Raw genomic sequence first — 20,738 nt, forward strand, 5'->3', positions numbered from 1 at the left:
TATTTTGGCACAACACATAAGGCCTTTATTTATATAACCATACTACTTTCTGAGCTCCTTTCTCTCTATCTTATATACATCTTTGCTCTAACCATAGTGGCCTGCTTGAAATTCCTAGAATAGGCCATGATCTTTTTCCTTTGTATGTGCTATTCCCTTTGCCTAGAAAGTTGAGCAGGTACCCCCTTCTCTGCTGTTTCCCCTCACAGTACTGAATCCCTTTAGAAGTTTCTGTTGACCCCATGCTTTGGATTGTGTAGACTAATTACAGCTCTTACTATGTGTAGTCATTGCGCTTGCTTTTTTAACTTCCATCATGGGCTCTGTACTTCTTGATGGTAAAGACTATCTTTTTTTCAGTTCTGTATGCTTCTTTGTATGCTCAACACTGACCTCAGTGCCTGCATAAAATAGGTACTCAAGCAATGATGGGGGGTGGGGGGTAAGGACAAATGGAAGGATCAGTGGAGGAATGGCAGAATGGCTAGCTAGGTAAATAAAGAGATAGAAAGTTTATTGAAATATCTCAATTGTCAGCCTCCCCAGTCAGATTCACTCTGTAAAATGCTGCCAGGATAGTCATCTTGAAATATAGATGTGATCATGTCAAAACATTAAAATACATGTTAAAAACATTCATTGGCTGTTCACCTTATAAATTATGATGTTACTTTTTAATCATTACTAATTTGACATATATATACTTTCTCAGCCATTCCTAACCAAATAATCCATGGCCTAGCCATAGTAAATTCTATGGTATTCTCTAATACCACAGAGTAGTTAGGCTAGAAAAGATAGAAAATAATTCATGGGGATACTCTTCTAAGGGAATAAAGTTTCCAAGAAACACAAAGTGATAGGAAGTTGGGACACAGATGCTTTTGTAAATTTGGAAAAACCTCTTTGTCTTAATCCAGGTGATGGCACTTTCCCCTTTCAGACTCCCTTCAAAACTCTACGGGTTTTTTTCTGAATCTGATTTACATCCTCTCTGTATAATAAAACCACACCCATGACTTTGTTTGAAGCCTGCTTTTTGCTTCAGACTTAATCAGGGCTACATTGGGCATGCCAGCCTATTCAGAGAGAGTACCCTAAGACTTCTAGAAGCCCTTTTATTGAACTTGAGAGCACGTCAGACTGTACCTGAATTATTTGAAAAGTTTTCATGAAGGACTTCTAGCCATATCCTTAATTTGATATTTATGTTGAGGCCACGTCTTTCTGACAAAGCTCTGGGTTTGATCTTTCACTGGTTTGGGCATTGAGATGGTTTTGGTTGTTGTTGGTTGGTTGGTTGGTTGGTTGGTTGGTTGGTTGGTTAATTATCACAGATCCTCCTCTCTATATTCCTTTTCTTAACTTTCAAACTTATCAGTTCTTTATTTAGCATGTCTCTTTCTTATAGTACCTTATCAATGCAGCTATTAAAAGCCATCTGACACTTTAATATTCTGCCTGAAAATCTCATTATTCATATGTAAAAAGTCATTAGGTATATTTCTGTCACGTTTTCTCAGGTAACAACCTTACCAACTGCATTTCTCTGCATAAGATAGATAGCCTCACATTTTTTTCTAGCCTCCTCTAATCATTTTCTCAATGCCTTTCCACCCAGTACCAAAACCAATGCCACATATTTAGGTTTTGGTTAGGGTACAACTTACTTGTCTCTGCCAATTTTTTTCTTACTGTTACATATTTCTCCCACCTCAGGCAAACTAGCCTGAATTTATTCTCATGGTTCTGACAGGCTTCTAAGAAGTAAAAAGATTCAAGTGCTTTTTCAAACCTCTTTTGGCTTCAAGTCATGCTAACATCCTATTGGCCAAAGCATGTCGTATGGACAAGCCCAGGTTCTAGGAATCAAGAAATAAACCTTACCCCTTTAGTGAGAGAAATTGCAGAGTTACAGAATTAAGTGTATCAATTTAGAAAGTTTTTTTTATTAGAGTAATTAATAAACCAGTATATCAGAGATATTTCAATTAATCTTTAACAAATCAGACAATATTTTATCGACATGTAATGGAGGAACCCCAAACTGAGTTAATAGCTTTTAGTGTGCTATTGGGTAGGCAGCGTTTGAATAGAAAATTTCATTTTATGTTACATGCCATGTCTTTGAAAAATACAAGGTTTCAAATGGGTCTTGCTTGCCTTATCTGTAAATCTAAACAGTATGGTGACTCTACTAAAGGAAGATGGGATATGAAATAGTACATCTCAGTGCCTAAGACTGCAAATGAAAAGTCATTCTCTGTTTCTTTATTTCTCAGGTGATATTTGTGATCCTAATCCATGTGAAAATGGAGGTGTTTGTTTGCCAGGATTGTCTGACAATTCCTTTTCCTGCGAGTGTCCAGATGGCTTCACAGATCCCAACTGTTCTAGTGTTGTGGAGGTTGGTAAGTGCAAGATTTAACCCTTTCAGTAGTTACCCTTTTTGTTTGCATGAATCACTGGCAAATCTGGTGTGGTGTAGCATGGGTATTCTATACAAGATTCCTATATTTATTCCTCTATGGTACTCTCAACTTTATAATTTCTGTTTTATAATTAAATTATAAATGGTGGGTTTTTTTGTTATGGTGTTCTCAAATCATTTAATTATTAATGGTGTTCTCAAATCATTTTTTTATTAATTTTTTTTATTAATGGTGTTCTCAAATCATTTGAAATACATTTTAGTGCTTAACGCTATATTTCAAAGTCATTACAAGTACTTCTTGAATATGATGAGTTTCTTCTCTCTCTAATATTTCTATCTCTAATAAATATCTAATCTCTAATAAATATCTAATATTCTATCTCTAATAAACATTTACAAGTTTATTCTCACTGAAAAAGAATCCCTAGGTCAATTTATTTAAATTAGTCTCTCTAAATAAAATAGAACTTATTTTAGTGACTGATAATATCTATCAGTATTTTTGTAGCTCTTCTAATCATTACTTTTCCAATACTATGAATAAGTGAAAGATGATATTTCAGCTGCATTGTTCCTGAGTCTTCTCCAAAACTTTGCTTTGCAAATATTGATTAGTCATTGATCATATTTCAAATTTGTTTTCATCTCTGAAGTACTTCATTGGCATATATACTTATGGATTCAGGATCACCCCATAATGGCCAAATTGTTCCTATTAAGGAAATAGCTGTGCGTTAAATAATTTGGCACTGTGTAAACTTGAATAAAGATTTTCTCTTTTCTGAAAGGCAATACTTAAGTTTGAAAAATTTCTATATTTTTTCACATCAGTACCAAGAAAAATAAAACATAGGCCACATCTGTTTAATATAGGAAAACTAAATGTACTTTAGGTTAAATTTCTGTCAACCTGCATAAACCTTGGAAAATTCAGAGGTTTGGCTGGCCTTGAAAATTAGTTTTAAAGAAGAGAAGTAATAGTGTCTGTAGTAAGGGACCAGTTTGAGTTACTCATCATTGTATCTGGTGCACGTAGCCTAGTACCTTTATGAATAGTAAAAGCACAATAACTATTGATTGAATGAAAGATTAATTAAGTAAAACTATTAACTTGCAATTTTGACTACTAGTTATTGGATTTTAGTGTCCTTTATTTGTTAAATGTGTTTTCCTTGTCTTTTATATGATATTTGTACGACTGTGAGGTATATGAAAAAATTAATTATTATTACAGAAAGATACTTTGTTCATTTAATTCATCTCACATTTAATTCTCTTCTAAGGCTTTTATTAACTTACTGCTGTTTCAGGGGTTTGATACAGTGCCATAGAAATAAAACTATTGTAACTGCTTTGACCCCGTCTCCAAATATGTATGGCGAATTTCGGGGTTTAATATGAGAGCCATATCCTCAGGAAAGTCTTTATCTCTGAAGAAAATTATAGTCATAAATATTTCTAACAGGAATAAATGAATAAAATAAAACTTTAGTGTTATATTTTAAGCCCACTAACCCGAAATTGGCAGTGCCTTACATTTTTAATATATCATATTTTTGTTGCTATTTCTAAGAACCAAATCTGGAATTAAAGAGGCAAATGTCTTAAAATAATTTAAAAATCAGTATCTTCATAGATTTCTTAAATAAATACTTGAATTCTTTGGTCCATATTTTAAAATTAACTCACTTTTTATCATTTTATCAGAAGAATTAGACTATGGGCAACAACACTTTAAAAACTAGATACACTGTCATATTCTATGTATTTCACTGAGACTGTGGAGAATCAAATGACTGTAGAATTAAGTTTTGCTTGGATTCATTACTGTATATTATTAAAATATTTGTGACATTCAGAAATATGGTAGTTATGATATATTAACTAAGCTCTAGTTTTTATTATATGTTTCGAGCCACCTCATTCTTCTATGGCATATATTTAGGAACTATTGTAAGAAATATATTTTTTTATTTTGTATTTGATTTGTCATTTAACAAAACATATTGGTTACACCAATTCTAATTTAATGTCTTGGTTCTCTAACATCAAAATAATAGAAAACAAGCACCCTAAAAGTTTTTAAATGTCCATAGTTTCTTATATACAGCTTTGTTATATTCTGAAATAATTTTTTTAAAGGTGAGAAAATAAGGGGAAATCAAACACAGTTGTCAAGTAAGACACCTCTTTAGGACAGACATGTATTTCCTTATATGCCTTTCTACTACTTCTTTCTCAACTCCATGTTTTCTTGCATATAATAAGGGGAAACAATATTTATTAAATAAAAACATGTATTAGCAATGCTTTTAATATCCTACTTGAGGATTTTTTTTTCCATATTTTTAAAACTACTTACTGGGACAAAACATATGAAACATTAGATCATTAAAGACCATCCTGCATTTTTAGTTTGAAAAAAATCGATTACTTTGATGGGACATGTTTGTTGTTTCCATAGCTTTAGGTAGCATCAGCGTAGAAAGCATAGAGTGTACTAGAATTCTCTGCAACCTCTCCCACAAAAAACGCTGTAGTTATTTTAATGTCATATATTAAAAGACAGATTATTTTTACTTACTTACTTACTTACATATTAACCCCCCAAAGATGCAGAGGAGTCCAAGCATTCTTCTAAACTTTAAATCACATACATTTTGTAATTATATGAAGCTTTAAATATTTATTATTAATTTCCAAAGGAAAGAATGTATTTTCTGTATTTGTTTTGATCCCAATTTTAAGTATTATTTTCACTCTGTTTATTTCTACAATCAAACAGATACCGTCTTCATTGTAGTACATCTGGAAAGGAGAATTTCAAATATTCACTGTTCTTAGAAATAAAAATCACTTCTTGATTTTACCTCAAACCTTATTATTTTGTAGTAACTTTAAGTTCTTGATGCTACTTATTTCAAAAGAGATCCTCATCCAATTTTGTACTTTTATTCTTCCCTCCCAAAGCATCTAGAGACAGATAAGCACAAAACACTTTACTGTATTTGTAATCAATCATATCGCTTACATTCGTATATTATGTGTAGAGGCTTGGAGATGTTGACTTACTCAAGTTTGTGAACTGCATTCATGAGACAACATCGCTTTTATTAGATTTAGTTCTTGGTCTGTCTCTACACTCCAATATCCATCTTTTACCTCTATCTGTCTTTCTTTCCCTTTCTCTCTCCCTGTCTCTCTCTCCCACACATATCTCCCTATGCAATCATACCTCCACAATTCAATCTTCTCACCTTCTTAGAGTTATTACAACTCCCTTCTGGTAGCTGCAAAAGGCAATAGGAAAACATCTCCCTGATCAAAGGAAAGGAAACAAAACAAAACAAAACAACAAACCTCCTTTACATCTTCAGATTTGAAGACATCAGCCAGGCTAACCAATGTTTGCACAGATGTGTACTAGATGCTGTCTTTTTCTCCAGGGGACTTGTAGACAGACCACCATGTGGTTAGGCTCCAAATTACTTCCCAATTACCTGCTCACATTCCTGGATGGCACTGTGTAATTTGGAGGCAAATGTTGACATATTTATTTCGTATAGAAATTTCTGTTACCCGCGAATATTTTAGAGTTCATATGTGAAATTTTGGGAAATTATTAAATTGTCCAAATTCTATGGCATAATTCTCTTCTGTACACTATCAAATTAACCCAGTAAAATAATAGCAAGTGTAAACATTTACAACTCAAATACATAGTATATTACTGCAACCAAAGAGAACAAAATAAGCAGCTGACTTAAAAAATCTTAGTTTTCCTACATTCTTAAATATCTATTGAGTACTTGCTAAGTAATAGTTACATATCTGATGGAGAGCAATTGTAAACAAATTTACGGAAATTACTGTCTAGCCAGGAAAGCACTTAAATAAATAAATAGATGAATGTGATGGGTGTTGTGATAGGGAAGTATATGGAGTCATAAGAATTTAAAGCAGGTGTTTTATCATAAGATAGATGCAGGGAATGCATGCCTATTCGAAAAAAAACATCTTGACATGATTATAAAAATTAATTCCATTCTAGCAAGCCGAAAGCTAAAAGTATTCAGATATTGGAAATAATTTTTATAAAAGATTAGAGATAAGAAAAGTCATAATTCCATGATCTGCAAGAAATTCAATGTGGCTAGACCTTAAAAGGAAGACATGCAGTAGCCCAGTGCATCTGGAGAGGGCAGTGGTGGCAGATTCTGCATGATGTTTTAAGGAATTTGGAGTTTATACTAAGACATGCAGAGGATTTGTACTTTTGGAATTGGAGGAATTTGCTAGATATTAGTTAAAAAATCAGATAAGAAAGCAGATAGTTATTGACAGGCACTATATGAATCAGCCACATGGAGAATACTGTTTTTTAAAAGACCAAAGAATGGAAACTGATGAAAGTTCATCAATATCTGAGCAATAGGAAGAGAAAGTTAAAACGATAAAGGTCTCTGAGAAGGAGTGGTCAGAAAGACAAAAGAGAAACGAGAAGAGTGTTGCACCCCCAAAATGAGAGGTAAATCATATGTCAAGGAATGTATGATCACCAGTATCAAATACAATGGAGAAGTTGACCAAGGTAAGTATTTACTTTGATTATCTGTGACTGAGAGATGATATTGCCAAGATCAGTTTTGCTGCAGTTGTGGGGAAAGAGCTAAATTGTGGCACATGGAAGAATTAGATATAAGATTTTTTGAAAGTGGCTAGGAAAACAGGGAAGCTTCCTCAACTTGATTTTAAAAATCTCTTAAAAGTCTACAGCTAAAATTATATTTAATGGTAAGAAACTTGAAGCTTTTCTACTTAGATTAGAAAAAAGATAAGGATGGTTCCTCTCACTATTCCTTTCAAACCTTGTATCAGAAGTCCTTTTCAATGCAGTAAGACAAGGAAATGAAATAAAAGGCATACATATTGAGAAGGAAGTAATAAAACTATCTTTTCATGGATGACATGATAATCTATACAGAAAGAAATCCTAAAGAATCAACCAAAAAATTCTGGAATTAATAAGCAATTATAGCAAAATTATAGAATGCAAGGTTAATATATGTCAATCATTTTCCTGTAAACCAGTAATGAACAAGTGGAATTTGAAACTAAAAACACAATAGACAGAGCACAGAGGATTGTACGGCAGTGAAAAAGCTCTGCATGATATTATAATGATGGACACATGCCATTATATGTTTGTCAAAATCCATATAGTATATATTACCAAGAGTGAGCTCTGCTGCAAACTATGGACTTTGGATAATTTTGATATAAATGTAAATGTGGGTTTATCAATTATAAGAAATGTACCACTCTGGTGAGGAATGTTGATATTGGGGAAGTTATGTATACCTGGGATCAGGGGTTATATGGAAAAACACTATACCTTTCTCTATTTTGCTGTCAACTTAAAACTGCTCTAAAAAATAGTCTTTAAAGAATGGCTGTACCATTTATCAATTTATTCATTTATTTGTTTACTCATCCATCCATCAAATATTTATTGAATATTTGCCAGACAGTGTTCTTGGCACTAAGGATATATAACCACGAAAAATTTGGCTTTCCCCTTATAGATCTTCTGGTCAAATGGGGAGTTAGGTAGTAAACCATCATACTTACCACGGGAAGTTCTACAAAGAAAAATAAAGACAACTGTGAGGTAGAATAAGACGAGGTATATTTTTAGGAAAGATTATTAGGAAAGACTTAGAAGTTTGTGTCTGAACAGAGAATAGATCTGAGACAAATTCATTGTAATAGGGATGGAGAGAGAAGACAGTAATGTGAAAAGGGAGTTTGAACTAAGGGAGGTTTCTCCTTTAAGATGAAATTGCAATATCATTATGATTCAGAAATATGACATAAAACCTACGCTTGTGTTTTACTAAGAATAGACTGTGTTAGATGACTCATATAGATATTTCAGTATTATTTAGCATACATTTAACTATCAGTCTGAAAACAAAAGACATAAACATTGGAATCTGGTAGCAATTTAAAATCCATCATTATGTTTAGAAAAAAAATCCAGGTACCTATGTTATGAGAGTAGTTCAGTATAGGATAACAATGACAGTGTATCATTTCATTTATAGTTCTTCCTCTTTATTCTCTCTGTAGTTACATTGGCTTCTGACCAGGTTTTCTCATCTAGAAAAATTAATAAACATGAAGGTGCTTTATTCACCCTGTTCTGCCTTCTCCTGTCCTCCTCTATCATATTCCATCCAAACCTATTTCCATTGGGAATTGGTATTCCTTTTCTAACATGAATTCAGGCTCTTTTAAATTTGTGGGCCTCAAATCCCATCACTGCTAATCTGTTCTCCTGCTTCCATTTCATTGTAAGAATTCCGTTACACTTACCAGGTTAAATAAAGTCTCATAATATTTTTTTTAACAAAACCCAACAATTTTCACTGTATATCTTGCCCCCATGAATAGGTAAATTCATGTTTACCTTTAAGAAGGTGGTTACTGTCGGGGCGCCTGAGTTGCTCAGGTGATTAAGTGTCCAACTTCAGCTCAAGTCATGATCTCATGGCTCTTGGGTTTGAGACCCGCATCAGGCTCTCTGCTGGCAGCTTAGAGTCTGGAGCCTGCTTTGGATTCATTCTCTCTCTCTCTCTCTCTCTCTCTCTCTCTCTCTCTCTCTCTGTGTGTGTCTCTCTGCTTTCCCCTACTCTCTCTCTCTCTCTCTCTGTCTCTCTCCCTCAAAAACAAATAATTATTAAAAATTTTTTTAAAAAATACAGTGCTCACTATCAGAATATCAAGTTGTATAATAGAGGCTGACACTGTCTAAAAGACTTTTTGTTAGTGATCATGAAATATCAGAATGTTAACAAGCTTTAAGTAGATCTCTTCGGTAGAGCAAGGCTATTTTTAGATTTCTAAATTTTGGTTGTAAAACGAGAGATTTGATAAATTTCAGTTAAATTATTTATATGTTAGGTAAAATTATGAGTAGTTGTCAGAGGTTTTTTTTCCCCCCCTTAACATTACTTCTTGGAATAAGGAAGGATAGCTCATGATGGAATCCATATTTCTGGAAATTATTGTAATGAGAGCTATCCTGCATAGACTAAAATATTTTCTCAAAAGCTGCTAGCCATGGATGATTGCTAAGAAATTTCCTGGTCAACTAGACTCAGGGGATTCATTTTCAGAGTTATATCTATATACTTTTTTAATAATAAGAAAGATTAAATATGTGTCATATAAACGAATTGTACAGTTAAGGTGGTAGATTTAAGGGTAGATTATTGCCATATTTTGTATATATTACAGAAAATTAATTTTGTTTTATATATGTAAATATTTCTATAAAATAGCATATAAACAATTAGATTCTTTATCTTAAAATGTTTCTACTTTATTGTTAATTTCGATAATTAGAATTTGTTAGTTTGCAATTCCAAGCCCTGACAATGATATATTAACTCAGAAAAGAAATATAGAACATCAAAGAGCCTTAGAAAATATCAAGTACAGAAATCCTCTCTCATCTAGAAGAAGGTGAGAGCCAATTTGTGGTAAAGCTTTTATTTGTAAGAAAAGAAACTACAATACATTAAAAGAGATATTGATGTATACCATTCTAACTTGTCTTTTTTTTTTTTTTTTTTCCTGAGAGTATACCCTTTCTATTGCTTGGATATACTTTTGTGAATGAAGTGATAGGAAGTGATAACGGATGTATATGAGTATGCTTTTTCTGCTTAACAAATCATTACAAATTTAGTGGGTTTAAACTCTCATTTATCTCTCAATTCTGAAAGTAAAGTAGGTTTCTGCTTGACTGGTTCTGGGTAGTGGAACATAGCTCAGCTGAGATAGCTTGTCTCTGCTAGATCAAGCTTCCTTATGTGGTGGGGGAAAGGTCTGAAAAGAAGTATGAAAGATCAAGCCCAAATTATAAGTGCTTTTCAAACCCTAGTTTGTGTCACTTTAGCTAATAACAGTTTTGGTGGGTAGACCTGCCACTTCATATTGAAAAACTGAGGGTGCAAGAAAGGAAAGAATTTTGTGGCTGTTTTTGCAGCCTATCACAGAATGTTAGTTAGTTGATTTTCTTCTCCTCTTTATTTTTTAAAAATGTTTTATTTCTGAGAGAGAGACAGCATGAGCAGGGAAGGGTCAGAATGAGAGGGAGACACAGAATCCGAAACAGGCTCCAGGCTCTGAGCTGTCAGTACAGAGCCCGACGCGGGGCTTGAACCCACAAACCGTGAGATCATGACCTGAGCTGAAGTCGGACGCTTAACTGAATGAGCCACCCAGGCGCCCCTTTCTTTTTCTTTTTAAATTAAAAAAAAAAATTAGGGTTTTTTGGCAGTGGAAAAATAAGATGAACATGTTGACATGTTTGTAGACACTTATTTTTATGTGACTAGCCATGAAGGTAATCTGTTTCTTTATACAGAAGGAAAAAGTAAAATCTCTCTTCAAAAAGGGAAAGCTTGATTATGTTCTGCTCATTTTAGGGAATCTATTGAAAACTTAAAAAAGTGAAAATGGAAAAGTGACATCAAGTTGTTCTTTTATTCAGATCCAAAATGGAATGGCATGCAGTTGTGGCACTGCCAAAATGTATAATTCTACATGTTCATGAAACTGATAAATTGCTATTATTTATTCATTTTTAAATAAAGAGTCAGATACTTTACTGACTAAGCCACCCAGGCTCCCCTGAAAATTGCTATTATAAAGTGATAGTCTAAGTGACAAATTTGGCACTGACCTCTTGAGAAAATTTCTCTTATACTGTCATGGACAAGAGGTTTACAGAAGACTCATAAGTGACACAAAATAGTTAAAATGTGCCAACCCTTGGTTTTCTCTTCTTCATTATTTTTTAACCTAATCTATTTCTTGATTCTGACAGTTATACCTATGGTTTGCTTCTTTTTAATTGAACTAATTATATATCTATTTATGGTTTAAAAATAACATTTAAATATGATTTTAAGCAGGAATGACAAGGTGTTGATATTTTATCATGTCCAGGAAGGTGGCATCTTCCAGGAGAATGAGCAAAACTATTCTTCCTATGATTATAATAGAAAAGAAAATGAAGAAAAGTAATTATCTTTAGGTTGAGTAATTATCTTTTGGTTGATTTCTTTTAAATTAAAGGAAATAAATTAAAAGAAATCAAAAGTATTGTAATATTAAGTTATATATACTCTCATTCTTTTTTTATCATTTACTTACATCTATAGATCTATCTATAGATGTTTCTATATATAGATATAGAAATACAGACTTGTAAAGAATGATAGTAATTTAACTTGACTCCTGTTTTACAAATATGTGTATGCAGGTTTATGTGTATACATATATGGCACATAAAACTTATATTATCCATAGATAGTTCATATTCTTTAGTGATCGCTTTTGTTTTTTTTTCACTTAGGATATAATATTAATATCTTTCCATTTCTTTAAAATTCTTCCCTGACATTATATAAAATATCAAGTTAACACACTGTCACTTACCATCATTTATTCAACCAGCTTGTATTTTTGGATATTTAAGTGGAATGGAAATTGGCTCTGTTATAAACATTTTGATTAACAGTCTTAAATTTTGTAAACATTCACCATTGTTTCCTTAGACTAAATTCTTATAGTAAGTGGTTGGGAGGAGTTACTTAAGAACCTTTATCATTGTAAGATTTTGTAGGAAAGGCTAAACAGTTTATCATGATGAGCTTATAATGAAAAAAATTAATCATCTTATATCTATTTAATCATAGTAATATAGATTTGGGATCATTTTTAGTGGAAAGTAGAGGAGAAAATGTAAGCCAATAGTTACATTTACATATATAAAATATAAGAGGAGAATAATATACTTGGAGAGTAAAGATTACCTCCTCATATATAATTTTAAAATAACATATAAGACTACATTCCCTTTTATTTTCCACTTAAACTATTATTATATAGGGCCACAAATTATTGAAAAAGGAAACACTATAAACACATCTTAATATCCAGTTTGGTTGACAAAAGCTATGAGGAAAGGGCTATTCTCTAAAATTCAGACCAGTAAGCAGGGGAATAGGCAGCAAAGTTTTAAATAATGGTTCTAGAGCATGCAGAGTATGGAGCTGACTTAAGATAACTGGATTTGAAAAAAACCTAACAAGGTTAGGTAAAGGTAGGAAGTGGGGAAATGATTAATACCAGGCTAATGGAAACCAAAAGGCTCTTGGCTGAATGGTAGAGTGTTTGCTCTCATCTTCCCTCTTACGATTAGTTGAAGATAGAAGGAAGAGAAAGAGATGAAGTTTTAAGAATTCATTGCAAAGAAGTGTCTTGATAGGTTGAAATTTATTTCTTAGAACTACTAGAAGTACTGTAGTATTTAATATTGGTAAATTAGATGAGTGAACTACTGCCAAATCATACTGAGACCTACTGTGTGCTAGCATCATGCTATTTGTTGTGAGCAATTACTAGAGTAAAGCATAATGGTTACTAAAATGAAATAGAAGGCATGATATCTTTTCTTAAGGAGCTTCAAGTAAATGTCATTGTGAAGGTTTATTTGGCCACAGTCCCTGAAGCCATAGGAAAATTGGTAACTTTGTACTCTAAGGCAGTTTATCTAAATCAAAGTATTCATGTAGAGGCAGATTCTATAATGCATATTATTTAAAATACAGTGACAACACATAATTTTTAAATGAGTTATATTAATGAGTAAGAATTTGGGCAGAATCCTCTTCAGAATATATTAAACTTTTCCCTTTGAAAGTATAAATCTCACCAAATGATGATTTAAAATGGACAGCAATCAATATTTTTTGTTCTCTTTATTTTAATCAAGCCTTGGAAAATAAAACAGGGAAGACACAATTTCATTTCTGTTTAAAAAAACTTTTTAATGTTTTATTTATTTCTGAGAGAGAGAGAAAGAGACAGCGTGGTCAGGGTAGGGTCAGAGAGAGTCGGAGACACAAAATCTGAAGCAGGCTGCAAGCTAGCTAGCTATCAGCACAGAGCCCGATGCGGATCTCGAACCAAGGAACCATGAGATCATGACCTGAGCCAAAGTCAGACGCTTAACCGACTGACCACCCAGGTACCCCCACAATTTCTTTTCTATCTCAGCAAAAGATAGAGCCAGTCTTAGGATGTTTTCTTATGAACTCACCCTTGGAAAAGACAGTAAATTTCAAATAAGAAATAGCAATTTATTTTCATGGCATATTGTCCAATCTCCATAATGTCTGTATCTGGTAAGGTTTTAATTGAGAAATCAAAACCAAGACTTTATCCAAATGTAGAGAACAATTGAGTACAGGACCTGTTACTGTGACTCACTGACGTAGTAGCTACCAAACATTTTCAACAAGAGAGAGGTCATATATGTCACTGAAGCTCTCTTTCAGTCAAAGGCTTTGGCTGCCCCCAGGAAATGGATAAATCAAGGTGCATCCTAGAACATGCTCTGACCTTTAAGGTCAGCATCTATTAATTATTCAATTATGGAGGTCAGGCTATATTATTCCTCACAATGATGTCCTGACCCCAAACTTCTCTGGTAAGGCCCACCTCACAACCAGGCATGCAGGCTATCAGGCCATCATGTAATGAACATTGCAGGGGGTGGGCAGATTGTCTTTTTATGCAGTTTACCAATCACCACCATAATGCCAAGGACATTTTTTTCTTCACCTTCTTCGCTTTAATAATGTCTTTTATTTTTAGAGTACTCCATTCATTAAAATGCTAATATACATATTATTCTTGTTATAACCTTGAAATAAACAGTTGAGCTAATACCAGTCTCAGTGTTAAATAGGAGAGTGATTCTGTGATAAATGTAATGACTCGACCAAGGTCATAGATTTCTGCTCAAAGGCAAGCAGAACAGGTGTTAAACCTGAAGTGTTGTCCCATGCATCCTCAGCCATACTCTGCATTCAAATTAAACTGTGTCTGTTACACATATGGGGATGGATACTTTGAAACAATGAGAGAACCTGGAGATATGACAGTAGTAGTAATACCTTTAGTTACACTGTTTGTCACATGCTGAACATGCTTCCTTGGAATGTTGTGGGCACACATTCTCTAAAGGATTGCATCATACTATTGTGGTTAAGAACTCAGCCAGACTGAATTCAATTTTGACTCTTCTATTTACCCTCTCTGTTATTTTGGGCAAGTTGCTTAACCTCACAATGCCTTAGTTTCTTATCTGTAATATTGGGATAATAAGAGGACCAACTTCAAAGGGGTATTGTTCAAATTATGAGTTAATGTATGTAAGCCTCTTAGATTTGTGCCTAGCTTATAAGAAGAACTATACAAGAGTTATACAATAAATAAATATAAATATAGATCATTCAGAGACTACATGAAGAAATCAGACTTCTAAGTTCCTGAATATTCTTCCATCATTTTAGTCATTAATAACATTATTGAGATGTCCAATAAATCCTGATCTATTATTTTTATGTCAGGATTTTTTCCTGCTTGTGCTTGAATATGCAAACTGGGGGCAATTTAGCTGTCAGCTTTTAATTTTTCAAAAATTTCTTTCCTTCAAGATATAATTTGACAAATTACCTCACTTGGTATGGGAAAAAGAGAACCTTATGTTTTATTATTTAAAAATTATGAGTAATGTAAGTAATGCTTGCATAATTAGGAGTTGGCCTTTTAGGACTATAGCTTTCCTTATGCTTATAGCAAATAACTTACGAATTGATTTTTCTTTATAAGAGTACAAAATAGGAATCTGTAAGGACATTATAAATACCAAGTTGAAATTTATGGTAGCATATTAATATTAGGTTCTTAGATGTGATAGATCAATGATAAGCTCTTTGTGGCTTTGCATAAAGATTGAACCACAGAGTAGAAAAAAGCACTCGGATCTTTCATTTAACAAATATTATTGAGCATCTTTCAAAAGCTATTCCTGACCTCCTGAAGCTAATCTCCCCTTTGTCTATGACGCCAAAATAAAGAACTTGCTCTTGAGATACTTACGTTTGGGAAAGGATTATAAAACATGCATACCAGTAGCTGTTAAAAAATGCAGTAAATAATCACCATAGGAGGAGGCTGAAGTGAACTAGGTATCAAGAGGAGGAAAGGTTACTTTGAGTCCCAGGGATCAGATTTGACAGCTAAGATAGCTTTTAAAATGGGCTGGGACGAAAGTGTACTTCACCAGCCAAGTTATTGTATGGGAACATTTTAAGCAAAATGTAGAATGATAAACACAAAGATAAGAAACTTGAGAACATTTTGTGGAAGAATTGGCATTAGTTGTTGCTCAGATTATTTGGTCTTTTTATTTTTTTTATTTTTATTTATTTATTTTTTTAATTCATTTCTAGGAGAGAGAGAGAGACAGCATGAGCAGGGGAGGGTCAGAGAGAGAGGGAGTCACAGACTGAAACAGCTCCAGGCTCTGAGCTGGCAGTCAGCACAGAGCCCGACGCGGGGCTCGAACCCACGAACCCACGAACCGCGAGATCATGACCTAAGCGAAAGTCGGATGCTTAACCGACTAAGCCACCCAGGCGCCCCTATTTGGTCTTTTTAAAGACGATTGGGAGCCAGCAGTTTGGACCTATGGTATTGTGTAGGGCCTCTAGACGTCCTCTGAAACTATTCCTATAATATAGTTTTCAATGTTGTTAACAAAATTATCCCAAGAACACGATTCTGTGATCTCTTTTGATAATATATTATTGAAACATTATATACACACATACATACATACCTCAGGCTTTTCTTTTGTGGATTAAACTGCACTATTTTTTTCTATTACATTTTTATTCTATCTCCAAGGCCTTTTTTTTTTTTCATTTCATTAATTATTGTGATTATTTTCACTTAGACTGGGTCTGGTAGATAGTTGATTTGGAAAAAGCTATGTGTAGCTTATTTACTGAAATTAGTGCTAATTTCTAACCTAGAATTTCTAACCAGAAATTAATTGCTGGAGGAAACACTATAAAGGTCTAAAGACAGTTTCCAAGATACTCTTCTGTGACTGTAAACGTCAGCTGATATGTGGAAAATCCAGTGAGAAACCACAAAATATTTATATTCACCTAGATGGACACCTAGTGCTGGACACCAAGGAAACTATTTCAGTAAAGACAAGTGTTTGGTTTTCTTGGCTGTGGACTTAACCAATTATATATGAAGTACATGCAAATCAGATTCTTTGCTAGAAAAAAGTAAGAGATTGGAAGATACTTTTCAAGCTAGTTCGAAAAGTTTTCCTGTTGTTAAAATACATTTAACATTGCTGCTAAGCCAGTCAAATTCTCCCTTGACCCCACCTCCTGAAACATGACTCCCTTTATCCCATGTCCTCCTACCATTTTTTCTCCTGCCCAGGCTTCTTTCTCTCACACACGAAGAAGATAAGATTTTTAGTTCCTAGTACTCTGGTAATTGGTATACAGTGGAGCTGGAAGAAGGAGGGACAGGAAATTAATTCTTTACTCTTTTAGTAGCTAATACAATGTTGTGTTATTCGTTGTAATGTAGCCAGCTGAAGAAGGCAAGTAATAAGGCCATTGTGTTTTGTCCTAGTCATATGTCATCTGGAGATCTAATTCTTGTTGCTGTATTTCAAAATACATTCACAAATCTGAATTTATCAGGAGAAGCTTAAAAAAATGAAGACCATGGTCATGATATATGAAATTAAGTGGAGATGTTTATCTCAGTTAAGAAGAGAGTTATGGTGGATATGATTGCTGTCTTCAGATATTTGAATGGCTGTTATCTCAGAGAAAGAGCCACATGATTCCATTGTTTTCCAGAGCTCTGGGAGAGCAATGTGACATATTTCTTTGTGAGATTATAAATTTCCTGCCACTGTAAGTTTTGAAGGAATAGTTAGATTTTTAGTTGGCAAGTTGGACTAAGTGACTTTTTAGTTTGGTTTGGATTTAAAATTTTGTTTTTTCAAAGTTGCTTACATCCTCTTTGCTGAATAGCCTATTTCCTTGGCTGTCTTTTGTTCGCTTGTTTGTTTGTTTGGTAGAGTAAAAATTAATAGTATGCATTCGCAACTTGAAAATACCCTCCAAGACAGGAGGAGTGGGGCTTGGACCTTCTCTAAATAGCCCTGTACCTTTATTCAATTTACTTTTCTTAAAGTTAGACCTGTCTACTTCTTTTTTTAATCAGTTGAATTCTTTAAAGACATTTCAATTAAGGAAAAATTTGGCCTAGGAAGACCAGGTTTGTAGATGAGGAAATCACATTGTCAATGTCATTTGATTAATCCCTGGATGCGGATATACTGACCATATTTTTCTTTAAAGAAGTCTAATGATTTTGAAAAGAATGCCTTTAATTTTACCTTCTTTTGTAATGGGCCAGAGAAAACACAATCCTCATTAGCAGTCATTAACTGACTGCAGAATAAGTCAGTGGCACATTAGATTAGTTGAGTTATATACCGGCAAGCCGAAGCTGTGCATTATCTCTTAAAGTTAGTGTTCTTGGGATGAGTTCAAACTACATGAAAACAGTAGTTCCCCTAAACCAAAGAGAAACATAGATCTGCCAGAGATATCTGAGCTCTCTTCAAATTAGACCTGCCCACTGTTTCCCCCCCTTCATCTTTTGATATCTTTTGAGAAGATATTTTAATTAAGCCAAGAATGTGGAATTATATTCTGAGAACTCATCATTTCAAAGTCACCGTAAAATTTATGAATTTCTCTTTGTAATATAGGCAGTGAAAAAGGAATATTTTGATAAAAGGTTTCACAAATTTCAAAAGTAGTAAAATGTCATTTTTGAAATAACTGTAACATATTAAATATTTGCTTGTGCACACACACATACACGCACATTATATGCCAAGATTTTGTAATATAATGAAGTAATTTTCTGTCTTCAAACGGCCACCATTTATTTTTCTTAAAACATTGAGGTTTATATTACTTAATATAAGAATATTATACTTAGTGTTCAACCCTAAGGCTGCATCTGTCCAGGCCCAGAGCTCAGCCATTTTTATGTCTCTCTGTCTTGTACTACTTGGACAAAGGACATTGGAAGTTCTATATGGTCATCATTAATGGTAACTCTTTTGTGAGAGTAACTTTCACAGGAAGAAGACACAAATATCATACTGTCCAATATATTTAAGAAGCGTATCATTGTAGATAGGCTGACGGCATAAAAGAGGATCATTTAAAAACCTTATTTATAAAAAGTGAGTATTTTATATTGTGTATAGTATTATGAGCTCCTATTTATTTGATGAAATGTGGTCGTTTATTTTTGTTTCATGTTTCTATTACTATTCACAAGGAGTCTGATTACTCATTGCAATATTATTTGTAAGAGAGGTACCCCTGAATCCATCCAAATATCATTCAGTAGAGTTAAATAAATTATGATATATCCTTAAAATAAAACATTATTAAATACTGCTATAGTCATTGAGTATATTGACATAGAAGAATATGTGCAAATACTAGTGAAAAAAAGCAAATTGTAGAAACCATGTGTTGTATAATCCCCTTTTTATTTATATTATAGTAAATACATATGCATTCATATGTATGTGATTTTTACTTAAAAATTCATTTTATGGTAAGATTTTAGTTGGTAATTTAGATGTTTTAATAATAATGCCTCTAATTCCTGATTCAACCCTTAACCCGTTTGGACAAGGTTTGGTTTTGTTTTTTGCCAACCCCTTAATCACAAAATCTCTTCTGACATTAACATTTTATGTGCATTGATTCTGTGGTTTCCTTAAGTAGATTTTGTCACTGAGATTTGTTTCAGTACTGCTGATCTATCCAGTACCCTTTAGTTTTTTGTTCTTTTGGTTTTAACAGATTTGCTTTTTGGATTAGCACATTTGTCCAGACTTCTGGAAATGACTTGGGGTTGAAGTGAGCAGTTTCCCACACATAAATAAAGCAGAAATCCATAGAACAAGAGCCTGATGGTATCAGCTTCTTTCTGTCAGTTGCTGTGAAGCAAAATAATGTGGGTGCTGTGACCATCTGAATGTCACTTTTGATGTGCAGGTAACCTTCACTGCATGGCTTCCCTAGTCACATTATAGAACATTCTCATTGCAGAATGTTTTCTCTCTCTCTCTCTCTTATGTTAAACTTTCAAAGAGACTATGAATTAATTTTATTGGAAATTGATAAATCTGAGCAATCATATGCATATTAACTGCTAATCTACTTAGCCCCTTTCAAGTTTCTTCTTTCCATTTATCCATGAATTTTCTTAGGATAACTTAAATTACCAATTCTTACTTTACATGACTCAGGATACTGTAAAAACAGCCATTATATTTACTTATGGAATTCATTTTCTCATCTCTAAAATTAGATAGCTTTCCAAAAATATTTACTCAGTACCAGTTATGTACACTATACAAAATTAAAACATAATTGTTAGCCTACAAGAAGGATAGTGATAATGTCCAGGTTGGGAACAAGACTGGAAAATATTGCCATTTTGTTTCAAACCAGCTTTAGGTTATAGTTTAAAAGTCAGTTAAGGGATGAAAGGGGACAACTGCACAAATCTGGAGAATGAAATAAATGCTAATGAATTGAGGATGGTGAGATTTGAATTGAATCTACAGGGATGGGATGAATTTGGTGAGGGAGGGAGGGAAAATGGAATAAACAAAAGATATTTGAGGACAATTGAATAGATACAGGAGATTTTGAATTATATTCCTTTGTAATGTCAAATCAACCTAAAGATCTTTAGTGCTTCCTCTAAGTAGGAAAATGTATCCTAATTAAGTCCCCAACGTCTCTTTAATATAGGTTGGGAGATGAGTCATATTACTTCCCAGCTTCCTGATATTCTGGTTTAGTTTTCTAAATTATGTATTTTTTTAACACAGTAGTAAAAAATGAAACTAAAGCTTCCATTCATTTTTTTATTATTTTTCCCATTTGTACCTCTTTCCTAAAATGAGAAAATTGCAAATGCACTGCTAATTGCTATTACCATGATTCACTGTATAAGTAGCTTGTGAAACCCATGTGAGCTATATCACTACTAAGCATAGAAAGTGCATTTTGTGCTATTTTAATGAATCTTTTTAATTAATAAGCTATACTTTGATGCTTTCTTGAGTTAGTTTAAAATCACAGATTTGTTTTTTCATGAGATGATCAAATGGCAATTATAGTAATTATTGTCTTAATTTAATTATTATTCTTTTCCTCGCCTGCCCCAAGAAAGTAAATCTGATTTATATGACTATATATAGCTATATAGATGAGTGTATATAGAT

General features: G+C 33.3%; 1 protein-coding gene across 3 annotated transcripts in view; it reads left to right on the forward strand.

The window, feature by feature from the left end:
* EDIL3 (EGF like repeats and discoidin domains 3) overlaps window positions 1-20,738 on the forward strand; it is a 406,469-nt gene that overhangs the window by 118,104 nt on the left and 267,627 nt on the right. For all 3 annotated transcript variants that reach the window (XM_039241046.1, XM_039241047.1, XM_039241048.1), the window contains exon 2: window positions 2,283-2,411. In XM_039241046.1, the coding sequence (XP_039096977.1) occupies window positions 2,283-2,411 (129 nt within the window). The remainder of the gene's footprint in view (window positions 1-2,282; window positions 2,412-20,738) is intronic.

Source organism: Hyaena hyaena, unplaced genomic scaffold (genome assembly GCF_003009895.1).
Source record: "Hyaena hyaena isolate Hyena2069 unplaced genomic scaffold, ASM300989v1 scaffold_188, whole genome shotgun sequence".
NCBI lineage: Eukaryota > Metazoa > Chordata > Mammalia > Carnivora > Hyaenidae > Hyaena > Hyaena hyaena.